Source organism: Pagrus major, chromosome 6 (assembly GCF_040436345.1).
Source record: "Pagrus major chromosome 6, Pma_NU_1.0".
NCBI lineage: Eukaryota > Metazoa > Chordata > Actinopteri > Spariformes > Sparidae > Pagrus > Pagrus major.
The window spans coordinates 17,478,778-17,491,774 of record NC_133220.1 but is presented as its reverse complement, the minus strand read 5'-3'; the positions used below and the strand labels follow the sequence as shown (position 1 = coordinate 17,491,774).

The 12,997-nt window shown below is 42.0% G+C and overlaps 1 protein-coding gene across 2 annotated transcripts in view; it reads left to right on the top strand.

The window, feature by feature from the left end:
- Positions 1-12,719, top strand: part of LOC140998512 (SLIT-ROBO Rho GTPase-activating protein 3-like) — a 36,235-nt gene extending 23,516 nt beyond the window's left edge. Inside the window, exons 9-22 of one of the 2 annotated variants that reach the window (XM_073468827.1) lie at positions 606-803; positions 910-994; positions 2,173-2,200; positions 4,499-4,529; positions 4,891-4,951; positions 5,917-5,994; positions 6,328-6,462; positions 6,559-6,664; positions 6,739-6,966; positions 7,315-7,388; positions 7,490-7,670; positions 8,416-8,562; positions 8,714-9,029; positions 9,693-12,719. In XM_073468827.1, the coding sequence (XP_073324928.1) occupies positions 606-803; positions 910-994; positions 2,173-2,200; positions 4,499-4,529; positions 4,891-4,951; positions 5,917-5,994; positions 6,328-6,462; positions 6,559-6,664; positions 6,739-6,966; positions 7,315-7,388; positions 7,490-7,670; positions 8,416-8,562; positions 8,714-9,029; positions 9,693-10,157 (2,133 nt within the window). In that variant the 3' untranslated portion in view covers positions 10,158-12,719. Of the gene's footprint in view, positions 1-605; positions 804-909; positions 995-2,172; positions 2,201-3,411; positions 3,515-4,498; positions 4,530-4,890; positions 4,952-5,916; positions 5,995-6,327; positions 6,463-6,558; positions 6,665-6,738; positions 6,967-7,314; positions 7,389-7,489; positions 7,671-8,415; positions 8,563-8,713; positions 9,030-9,692 lie in introns of both variants that reach the window. The other variant, XM_073468826.1, reaches the window with a different exon arrangement.
- Positions 12,720-12,997: the final 278 nt, after the last annotated feature.

Sequence of the window (12,997 nt, the reverse complement as noted above, 5' to 3'; positions counted from 1 at the left end):
ATTGGCTTTTAAACTGGGATTGGCAGCCAACACCCAAAACAACTGTCACGGTAACACGTAACAAAAACAACCAGACTTCAGGACTGTCACCCTGCATGTTCATCTTTAGATCATCTGACACTGACCTGTGGGGTCGTCCTCTGCCTCCACTGGAGGGCCACCCCGGCATGCAGAGTCGCCAAGGCCACTGTGACTCACGTGGATCTGTTTAAAGGTCACCTGGGTGTGTATATGTGTCAGAGCCTGTCAGTCATGAATATGGATATGCTGGCTGCCTTCCTGTCTGACACACATGGAAGGATCGTAGTTAATCTTTCATGTCACGATGCTTCCTGGGAGGAAGCTAATTACTCCGTTGTTTGCGGTGTGTCAGTCAAAGCGCTGTGAAAATGGCCTCCAGTGGTTCAAGCTTGTTTGCACCACACAGCTTGTTTGTGACACTAAGATGTATTTGTAAATATGCACATCAGGTATAATTACAATATCCTTCAGTTGTTTTGATGTGTACAGATTTCATATGAATATATTTAACAAGAATATCACATGCGATTTGAATTGAAGTTTCAGTCGTGTTTGTCTGCTGTGTGTGTGTATGTGTGTGTCAGGTGAGGAAGACCCTCGACGCAACCATGCAGACCCTTCAGGACATGCTCACAGTGGAGGACTTCGATGTGTCAGAGGCCTTCCAGCACAGCCAATCCACAGAGTCGGTCAAATCTGCTTCCTCTGACTCCTACATGAGCAAGGCAAACATCAGTAAGAGACGAGCCAATCAGCAGGAGACTGAGGGCTTCTACTTCACTGTGAGTTCTCAGACAAATGAGAGCACAAAGGCACTGCAGCATGGACCGCATACACTGAAACCAGAAATAATCCTGTCGCCGTTCGTCTCATCTTTTTCTTCCGCAGAAATACAAAGAGTACTTGAATGGCAGCAATCTCATTGTGAAACTGCAGGCCAAGCATGACCTTCTGAAGCAGACGCTAGGAGAAGGTGAGGCTGATTGTGTCATACATTAGTGGGGAGGAGAAGTGGTGGTCATAGATGAGTGTCAGTCATTTACATTAAGCTTAATATAAGGAGTATCAATAGTAGAGTGCATACCTCCTCCAAGGCCCAACAGTGTCCTTTTGTGCTCACTCATAGATACCAGCTACCTAAATATGCATGCTTTTTTAAATCAAGATACATGCATTACTCCTGGATCAAAATACCTGGATCAGTCCCGTTATCTGGATCCACATCAGAAGTTAACGAGGTGTAATCTGAGCAGAGATCTCTTCTTCATCCAGGTTTTATGGAAATCTGATGAGAAGTTTTTGTGTAATCCTGGTAACAAACCAACCAACAATCAAACTGACACGGGTGAAAACATCACCTCCTTGGCGGAAAGTAAAAAATATTTACAGGTTGGGGAAATTGAGCTCCGTCCAATCCATAATTGTGTTATACTGAAGTCGTCATTTATGGGACAGCTTGACATTTTTTGGACCTAAAAAAGGTCCCATTGTACTACTTGTACTGTGCTTAAAGGGTACATTGATACATTACTCTTATTTAATATGCATTACCCTCAGCCATAAGAGTGAAGAAAACTGTATATTCCATGTCATTGTGTTTCTACCCCAGACTCATGCAAATGTCTGCTTCAGGGCTGGAATTCTGTGTGTTTGACATAAAGTCGGATTGTGCTGGAAGCTGCTTTACACATGACGTGATCCCCCAACAAACATTTCTGATTGACTGATCAAAGTGAGGCCTTAATTTGTTTGCGTACAGCGAGATGTGTGTGTGTGCGTGCGAATGTGGTGCACATATCATGGAATCATCACACTGTATAAATCAGCTCCCGCAGCCTCCCACTGTTTTTGCCCCTGGATCTATTTTCTACTCTGCAGAGCAAGTAGACAGGCTATCCCCTTCTGGGGCTCTTGTGCCGTTTCTAGGGCGACCGCTGAATGACCGCTGCCTGGCGGTGAGTCAAATACAGCCATAGTGCTCACCCCATTGAGTCTGACTGAATAGATGCCCGTTTTCTCATAACACCCCTTTCCGTCTCCATCTGCCAGCCTTGTATAGTCGGCCAGCACTCAAGCGTACAGCTAACTTCTGTGATTGTAAAACTAGCGTATACTAATTTAGTCTTTTTTCTCTGCTGTTTTTCGTTTTAGGGGAGAGGGCTGAATATGGGACAACAAGGTAAGGTGTTCATTGACAAGTGGGTGAATAAAGTAGGCGATGATGTGTGAAATCCTTCCTGTGTCCCTGGATATGGCAGGAATGAGATCACAGTGTGGGAATAGTTTAAGCTTCTCTCTTGTTTATTGAACAAAAGGTTCGATCCTAATTAGAGAAAGTGCTGCTGGGAGTTGTTCTTCCTAGTCTCTATCTATTGGGAGAATTTAGGAGTATAAATTAAATGCCAGTGAGAGGGATAATGTCCTGCAGTTGTTCAATTTATGAACAATTCAGTGAGCTGAATATTAATAAATATTGACAAGGAAGGCTCATGATTTAAAAAAATAATACAAGGGCTTGAATTTTATCAGTGGTAAATTTCATTAAATGCAGTTAAATCTTTATTGAATTTTGTGTGTGATAATTTCCTTTTGTCTTTGAAAATGTTTGTTACACTGGCTCCATCTAAGGGTCTATTTAAAGGAATAGACTGAGAGTTGGAAATATGCTTATATGCTCCTTTTTTGCCAAAAGTTCTGAGAAGATCGGCACCACTATTGTGATTGTATGTTAAATATGAAGCTACCGCTAATAGCTAGCATAACCTAGCATAGAGATTAGAAACAGCTGCAAACCGCTTGCTTGAAATAGCTAGCAAACAAGCTATTTTTTCACTTTTTGCAGAGGAAACCGACACAATCAAACTTAAGACAGTCAGGACAGCTGTTTCCCCGGTTACCAGTCTTTGAATGAATCAGTCCACCTAATATATTACATTCAGATTTTTCAGAAATGCTGATCACTTTTATGACCTAACGAGCAATAATAGCTTTACTACACATGTTGTAGGCTGCTGATTAGTTTATAGTGGGGTGTACGCTTTACTTCGGGGTTAAGCAAATTCTTTTAACAAATTCTCTTCTGTTATTTAACATTCGTTGGTGCAAGCTATTTTTTTTTTAGAACATTTTTAACAAATTATACTTCTAAAAAGTGGTTGGGACATGTTCCCTATGTTTGGCTGTAGCTTCATATTTATTGTAGCCTATTAACACAAGTGTTGTTGATCCTCTCATCTAACTCTTGACAAGTATTGTCAAACTATTCCTTTAAGTTTTGAACATTATGTGTTTTGTTGATGTGAAAATGTATTTTTGATGTATAGTCAAACCAGTTGCATTATTATTCATATTGATCATGTACCAACCATACACCCCCCACCATCTCCCCAGGCCCCCCACTCTTCCCCCTAAACCCCAGAGAATGCGGAAGTCTAGACCTCGCTCCATTTTTAACCGTAAGCTGTTTAACGGCAATATGGAGGCCTTCATTCAGGTATTGGCCCATCTGTGCTCTTTGTCTCTCCATGAGCTCAGCTGTCTCACTAGCAGTCCTTGGGGGTTCTCTTGCCTTTGCCCACTCTTTTTTACCCAAACGTTGGCTCACTCATGCACTGACTTTCCCTCTTGCTCATTGCCTTGTCTTCACAGTCTTGCCATTCAGGAAAGACAGGGTGAGGGTGAAAAGCAATCAAACATGTTCTGGAGGTGGTTTGATTTCATAAGCTCCACGCTGGTGCAGGGTGTTCTTTTAACGTTCCTTTCTTCTGTGAGCCCCCAGCCCTCGGGCGCTGAATTAATTTGGCTTCGTGAATGTCAGTTGGCCGCGAACCAGCCATGCTCGACTATGCAAATAAACACATGGCCACATCCTCCACTCTAATGCTCAATCAAACAGGGACAAGCAGGCAGAATGTGCATCAAAAGCAGTGGAGATGAACATCAGGATTCAGTAGAGCTAAAATGATCAGTTGACCGGAAGAAGAACTTTGAGAAGCGATTAATAGTTTAAGTGATTTTCAACCCAAAAAATCCAAATAGTCAAAGTAATTCAGTGACACCTTGAGCTTTAGGAGACCGCGATGGCCATTTGTCTCTAAATCCTGACATTTAAAAACAAATGATTCAATCAGTTAATCCAGGGCAGATTAATCGATAATGAAAAAGTTAGTTGCAGCCCTACAATTCAGCTTTTAATTTTCCATCAAATTGTCCTCTCTGGCTGATAAAATGCTTTATTGTTTGTAGCCTCCACCCCCTCCCATCCTCTCGGGTAGCACCCTCCCTCCCACACACTCCCTCCACCGAGCCGCGTCCTCATGTCTCACACCCCAACAAGGCACTGATGCTTTGGCTCCTCTCTCAGGCCAGACCTCCTCTTTTTCTCTCTCTGTACAATCTGCCTCTCCCTCTCACTAACCTGTTGTGGTTGTTGTTGCCTCTCTTCCTCTGTCTACGTGCCTTACTGCTCTCTGCCCAGGGGAAGACGGAATGTCCGTGCCAGGAGTCAGGTACTCTGTCTTATAGCAGGGCGGGGGTCATCACACTGTGTTCAGTATGCTAACCAACATGTCTGTGCCTCTGTCCTGTTGGCATTCCTTTGAAAATACTCCAGTAATAGTCATATATGGTGGTGCAAACACCGACATGATTTTTGTTCTGCCTGTTTTTGTCTACACACTTTGAATATCAGTTGTTTAAAAATTCATTAAATGATTTGCAATGGTCTTTCAACTGTGTGAAGTTAATTCATTTGAGGGACTGCCTCTGTAAGCTTCTGATGATGATAACACCCTTCTGGCATGACTACTCGTTTTCCATTACTTGTTGCTTATGTGCTTCCAATAATGATCATTTAAATCTGTCTGGTAGGACTCAGGGCAGCCTATACCAGTGGTGGTTGAGAGCTGCGTTCGATACATCAATCTGTACGGTAGGTTCCTACTGTGTTCATATGTTTTGTCTTTACACAAAATTATGCACAAAGCAACCTGCGCTTTCTCATACTCGATTAAACTGTACATATCCTAGATATATAGTATTCATAGTGCCTTTCTCTGCTCCACTATAAGTAGCTAATGTGGAAATGTGTTGATGAAGGTTCTCAGTCATCCAGGTCATGGTAATTCTAAGTGCTATATCGTAGGCAACTGGACGTGTTCAGTTACTGAAACACGTCCAGTTGCCTACGATATAGCACTTAGAATTAATTTAGAAATGGAGTCCACTAACATAATCAAACGACTGGCTTCCAGCACAACGCAGAAGTTCAGCACAGAGTCCCTTTAATATTTCAGAAGCCGCCCTCATTTTTTAGTTGCTGTGGCTCAGTGGTTCCTGGAAGTGTTTGCTTGAAAAGAGCTTAATAGCATTGTTTAACTAAACAATTTGTTAAATTTGCTGACAACATCTGATACATATCTCATAAAATCAAGTTCTTATTAGTGACGGGAGCATTTTTGCAATGATTATAGCCAAGACATGTACTGTATGTGATTATCATTTAATCCAGTAAGGACTAAATACTTCAGTACCTATTAAAGGACCAGAACAAACAACTAATTGACTAGAAATGTCAGCCAAGACCCTAATGACCAATTAGTTATAAAAATCTTCGAGCAGACTGCAGCTTTGATCTCGTAACACATTCTTTCATCTTTTGCTTTCTGCTGCAGACTGCTCTGGGCTGTCATGTCTGCTCTCACACTTTTTGACACATACAGTACATACATTTTCTTTAAACTTTGCTTGAACTTTCTGGCTTTAAATGCATACATCACAACATGTACTGTGAGGACCAGCTGCTGCTCTTGCAAATGTGCAATGAAATTCAATGAAAGGACATCTGCGCTCGTACCTGTTTTTCCTAGTTACCTTAACGCCTCTATCTGTCCGCAGGTCTTCAGCAGCAAGGTATATTTCGAGTTCCAGGCTCCCAGGTCGAAGTCAACGATATTAAGAATGCATTTGAAAGAGGTTAGTCCCAGTGTGCTTGGCCATCTTCTCTTGATTGATTTTAAATTGCGTTTTGTCCACCTCAAAAGCCACAGTCTCCCCCACAGGCCTCTAAAGTGCAAATAAAAGAGCCTGTGTGTCACATGTAACCCCTTTAATGGACATGATAACGCTTTCAGATGCATAATGCATACGATCCACATCTTGGGGTCATAATAAATGAGGAAACATAACTCCACTCTCAATGTTTACATTAACATCACAACCTGAAATACACTTTAAAGATTGCATCGGTACCTAATACGGGAATGCTGATGTTGGAGAATGATTAATGAGTGGGTTGAATGTCTGTAGGAGAGGATCCACTGGTGGACGATCAGAGCGATCATGACATCAACTCTGTGGCGGGCGTTCTTAAGCTCTACTTCAGGGGGCTGGAAAACCCGCTGTTCCCCAAGGAGCGTTTCCTTGACCTCATATCTACAACCAGTGAGTCACATTCCAGGAAACCATCTAAAAAATTTAAGGTCTTTATTTAGTGTTGCTTTCTTTAATTTTTTTTTTCTCTCTTTCTTTTCGTTTCAGAGCTTGACTCGGGTGCTGAAAGAGCTCATCACCTTCAGCAGATTATTGTGACCCTTCAGCGGCCTGTGATCATCGTCATGAGATACCTGTTTGCATTTCTGAATCAGTAAGTCCCATCACAACTAATTCCACTTTTTTGACTCTTAAATAAAGTAGATCTAATTACTTTTGTCTCTCCAGTCTTTCTCAGTACAGTGATGAGAACATGATGGACCCCTACAACCTGGCGATCTGCTTTGGTCCGACACTGATGCCAATACCAGATGACCAGGACCCCGTGTCTTGCCAGGCGCATGTTAACGAGGTCATTAAGACCATTATCATCCACAATGAGGCCATCTTCCCGACCCAGCGTGAGTTGGACGGACCTGTATATGAAAAGTGCATGGCTGGTGGGGAGGAGTACTGGTAAGTGCAAGACGTCCACGATGTGTTAATGTGTAGTTTATGGAGAGGCTGTGGCTCATGCTATAAATTAATTCACAGGAAACAATCTGCTCAAAATTCATCCAAGTCGCTGGTTTTACACAAACTTGATATTGCCAGGACAGCACACACAAACAAAAACAGATTTCGCAAAATTAACAACACATTTGATTTCATTTATTATTTGGATGCTTGCCACTTCTGAAACTAACATTTTGTGAGAAACACTAAAATCCTACTGAGTCAGAAATCGTATTTGTTTCATGGACTGAAGGACTGTCCGTCTGTTCTTTTGCGCCTCTGACTGTTGGACTCTCTCCCTCTGTGCAGTGAAAGCCCCCACAGTGAGCCAGGAGCTCTTGACGAGGTTGACAATGGTACTGGACCCAACACTAGCGATGAAGGTGAGTCACCAAACACAAACTGCAGCTGCACCCGTAAGAGCTTAAAATCAGAGGTCTCAAATTGGATTTTTATACAAATCTTTGTATTCTTTGTGTTGCAGAGTTGGAGCAGATCGAGGCCATCGCAAAGTTTGACTACGTGGGCCGAAGTCCTCGAGAGCTTTCTTTCAAGAAGGGAGCGTCTTTGTTACTCTACCTGCGAGCATCTGAGGACTGGTGGGAGGGTCGACATAACGGTGTGGATGGGCTGATTCCTCATCAGTATATTGTGGTACAGGACATGTGAGTAAGACACATTTTTGAAGCACACAAAAAGATAACCACAATAAGATTTTTGGTTTATCAAAAAGACATTATTTTAGTACAAAACTGCATAAGAAAAGTGATCCAGTTAAGGAGGTAGTACCTTAGTTCGGCTTCAGGAGAACATCTGCTTTGGGCTTGGTCATTATTTATGTTCCTCCATTTTCCCAGAATGCATGTTTCTATTCTTACCGCCTTCATGAGCTGTGTTGTGTTTTCAAAGTGCTTGGCCTTATAAAACCTTAGTAAGGATCAGTGTGAATAAAATGCTCCTGTTTTCCTGCCAGTTTTTTGTAAAAATGGCTATCATTTGGCAATTGGCTGTAAATTAGTAAGGAAGGAACATTTTTTTGTACTGGACAAGCAGTCGGGTAATGTCTCACCCTTTAATTTCCACTCCAGTCTGATAACCTCTCCTGCAGCACAGGGCAGGTCACAAAATTAACACCAAATTAAAAAGAAGAATGATGTATGTGCTACCAGCAGTGGCTTCCAGGGTCTGCTAAGTGATTAATTTTGTCTGGAAAAGTAATGAGGCTCACTGTGCTGATGACATTTTTTGATTTTTGTGTTGTTTATGTGGCAAAAATGTAATTGGTAAAGATTCCTATCGTGCGGTTCGAGAGATCAAACTTTTACAAAGTTCGATTTCTTAAAATAAAAGCCAATATTAACATTTCCTGAGGACAAAATGGAGATGAGTCCCTTCTGTCTGTCTCTGTAGGGATGATGCATTCTCAGATAGCCTTCAGAGGAGCGACAGTGGAGCCAGCAGTGGACCACACCACGACGAAAGATCCTCATCCAGAAATGAACGTCAGTCTCCTTGTGAACACACCCCTGAGCACCGCTTTGGAGCAGCATTGGGAAGGTGAGAACACACACAATGCATACAGTGTAGACAGTACATGGTGTATGGTGTCATGATAAATTATGGCTTATGGACAAAATCTTGGGTTTGGAATTACAGTTCAACTGTTCAAGTCAAGACATTGAAGCTGATGAAGTGTGATTTTTCTTAGGGTGAGAGTGCGATCAGATGGAGCAGCAGTTCCACGCCACAGGAACGGCGCTGATAGTCACAGCCCCAACAGACTTCCAGATCAGCCCCCGAGGGTGATGCCTCGGCCCTGCAGCCCACACAAAATAGCAGTTACCCGGGGCCCAGCAGAAAGTCCAGAGAAGCGGCGTCTCACTACTTTTGGCAGCGCCGGCTGCATCAACCACCCAGACAGAAAGGCCTTTATCGACAGCCACTCTCAACGATCTTCACCCAGCACCGCTCGGCACGCAAGTTTAGGAGATCACAAAACCCTCGAGGCTGAAGCACTCGCTGAGGTAAGAGTGAGTGTAGGAATAGACTTTGAAATAAATATAGTGGGAGCTCTGTTGACTCAGACACTGCATGGTTAGTGGAGTTAAAGGCATAGGTTTGTTCAGAGGTCTGATGTTCCTGACCAAAAACAATCATGGGAGCAAGTACATGGATGCTTTCCAATTTAGTCTAAATGTATTGAAATTGTATGTAAACTACTGTATTATTAATACACCAACCCTACTTAAAACAATACGTTTTTGTTGACAGACTTTATACTTAGATCAATATATCAAGTTCATCTATACTGTAGTTATTAGCCTGTTTTGGTTTTATTCCTAGTGTCACAGTTTGGTCAGAATCAGGGAACAATACTACTTGCTTATGTTTAGGAAATGATGGTTTGAGTTAAAATAGATGTTTAACCACGTGTTTGAAAGGATAACGTCTCCCATGTGCATGTTTTTCTGGACTTCTTCCATCGTCGCAAAGCTATGACATTATGAAAACATGCCTTTATTGATCCCCCATTAGAGAAATTCAATTGACACAGCAGCACAAGGGAACAGTGTGTAAACAGTAACCAAAAGTTGCAGAAGTAGAATAGAAGTGCCATGTACACAAGAGGGAATGTGTGTGCATATTAATCAAACTGACATCATTTCCCTTCTGCTCATGTTTGTCAGGATATAGAGAAAACCATGAATACAGCTCTCCATGAGTTGCGCGAGCTGGAGCGACAGAATGTAGCCAAACACGCGCCCGATGTTGTTTTGGACACTCTGGAGCCCCTCAAACACAGCGGTGGAGCCCAGGATCCGCCTGGCAGCCCTCTCCACACCATGGTGATCAGGGATCCAGATGCAGCCCAGCGACGTACCAGCAGCAGCTCCACCTCTGAGACCATGACCACTTTTAAACCTGCTCTGTCGGTCCGTAGACCGAATGCACCTCTAAGGCCCCCACCTGTCAGACCCGTCCGGCCTGCTCCAGTGATCGGACAGGGCCACGGACCACACCGCTCCAGCAGCTCTAGTTCCTCTGGTCTTGGCAGCCCAGGAATCACACCCACTGACAGGGTCTTTCCCAAACCTCCTTCCCCATCACCATCCACCTCCTCCTCATCCTCAGACAAACAAGGTAACATGTAGCTCCAGTCAGTCACTAGGCAAGCGGTTGAAAGACATTGTGGATACCGAGTGATTGTGATTACATCAGTCTATGGTGAATATTTACCACTAATCATGTATAGTGTAGGACAGCTACTGCTGGTTTCTGACAACTGTGTGCCCACATTGACTTGCTGGTGGACAGGTTAATGTACTGTATTACAATATTACACAGAAATAGGATTTAAATTTATGAGAATGATTTTATACCATGCTGAATAGCCATGCTGGATTAAAAAAAAAGAAGGGATGCACTGGAAAATACTTCTGTTTACTGAAAACTCTGACAATAAAGCATCTCATGTTATTAGTTTAGAGAAATGCTATGAGCTTGGACTTTGTATCTGGTTTCATTCTGCATTATGAAGGAACACTTAAGGGAATACTATAATTCACCACTAATTATCTAGACATCCAGTCTCTGCTGGTGGTCTATATAGTCTATAAAAGCCAAAACTCTTTGGCAACCATTTATATTGACAGAAGTTTTATTAGAGAGCCTTTCCCAAAGTGCCAGCATATACGAGCGAGCGTAAGGACTGTGTCTGAAATTACTCACCATTTGTCTGTTTAGGAGCTGTCCGCCATTTATACGAGTGTCTGAATTCTGAGTGGGAAATATACAGTTGTGTTACTCCCTCAAAAACTGAAGTGAAAAAGTGGTTTGCATGGCGTGTAAACTATTTTGCACAAACAATCCCATGATGCCGAGCATCACGTTTTATAGATGGCAGAAAATTACAGTTGTGTGACAACCCAATTGTCACAATAAATGTTGGCATTGTACGTTTCTGCAAACCACCGATACGTTGCAACTTTGTTTCTTTATGTTAAGTTTTACATTTTACGTCATGCTTATGGTCGAGTTAGGTTTAGGCACAAAAATCACTTGGTTAGGGTCAGGCCACATTCATGGCTGGAGATGTCAAGAGGTCTCCTTAATAGGCCTCGGCTGAAGTCTATCATGATAGTGTGTTGTTGAAAAGCAGTGTTAAAGGCTCGGCTGCCTTCTCGCATGACTTGGCCATCTCATGATATTTAAGTCGGGTCATATACATGTAATGTGAACGTTATATGACACATATTTCAGAAATGTCAATATGGTACGGAGTCCATGACACGTACAAATATGAATATCATTTTTTTGCAGAAACATTAAGATATTTTATCCTAGCCACTGGGCTGTGTGTGACCCAAAACCTGTTGGTGATGACGTAAAATGATGCTGATTCATTAGTACTGGCAATAATAATCAGTCTACCCCTACTGGAAATCTCAATTTATTGTTCACTATAGATTCAACTATTTTTATGTCTATAATTTGGGGAGATGCAAGTTTGTGAACCAGGCAGTGATTTCAGACGCAGCCCTTGGCTGAGTGGTAAAACCAGGCTAGTCGCATTAAGTTGCAGTTCTTCTAGTGGCCACTAGATGATGGTTCGAAGGAAATTACATACGAAGTAGAACCACTATTTTGAGAAGTTATTATTATCGTAGACAGCAGTGCTTTCTACACCCCCATATTGGTAAAAATGTTCAATTAATTCTTTGTTCATAAGAAGAAGAGTAAGAAGTTCGAAAGCTCCCGGTAAATTTCACAGCAGTATAGTGTTTTTGTTTCGGTGGGATTGGTCAGCAACAAATACTCCTGGCAGCTCTGTCATCACAACATCTGGCAGTGGTGGCCTCACTGGCTAATAGGTAGCAGTGCAGCAACACAATCAGAAACAACCTGAGACTGTGCCCCTCTTTGTTGCATCTCCTCAGCAGATGACCAGAACTGTTACAAACGCACTGTGACTCCATCTGATAAAGTCAAAGCGTTTGCTGCCTGTCAGTACTGGCAAGCTGTTCCAAAATGTACTTCTCAAGCTTCATAACAGGAGACAAGAACATGAAACTTATCTCAGCCATAACTATATTTTTCCTTCTTTCATTAATCTCAGAATGGGTCAGTGGAGGGCAGAAGTAGATCAGGCGACAGTTAACACAGAGAACAGTGAAAAATATTGTAAACATTATAGACATGCCACCCCTATAACTAATACAAGCAAAGCAGTAAAATGCTCTTATAATATAGTCATCTCTATATAAAAAAAGATTAGCTGTGTTACCTCAATAAACAAGTAAAATGTTCTCCTACAAGTGACTAATGCACTTAAGAACACTACAGGGAACTGAGCAGCATTTGTAGGTTCTGTGTTTTCATTTTGACGAAGTCGTACTAGAAACATGATATAGCACATCAGTATCATTGAAGCTTACATAATGTCTAGATTGCACACGGTCAGTTCAGGCTGTGTGGGTGTTTAGATGAACTCTTTTACTGTTGGTGGTTTTTGTCGTTTGTCTTATAAGGATGATCAATATATCTTTAAAGTGTAATGGGTACATTGGATTGAATATATACATACTGTTAAAGGATACTTGTATAAATAACATTGTATGATAGGAACAGGATATATTATCATGTCTAGTCTGTAGATTTTTGTAACTCTTATCCTTGCACAAACATTAACAAAACAATAAATGAATGAAACCTCACAGAAATGCCTCATTTTTATTGTCTTGTGATAAAATTGTGATTGCAGATGACTGAGGATGAAGTTGTTCGTGCACCATTTTTATTGTAAATGCATGCAACACCGTTTCAGAGAATCGTGGCGCTGCATTTTTATTCCTTAGCAAGCTTTAATGTGTTTGTTACGGTGTATAAGTGTGTTGAACATGTGCATGAAAATAACTGTTCACCAAGCACAGATCACTCAGATTGGTGTTGCAGTGCCACCTGCTGGTGAGCATAGATGTCATGCTCATCCTGT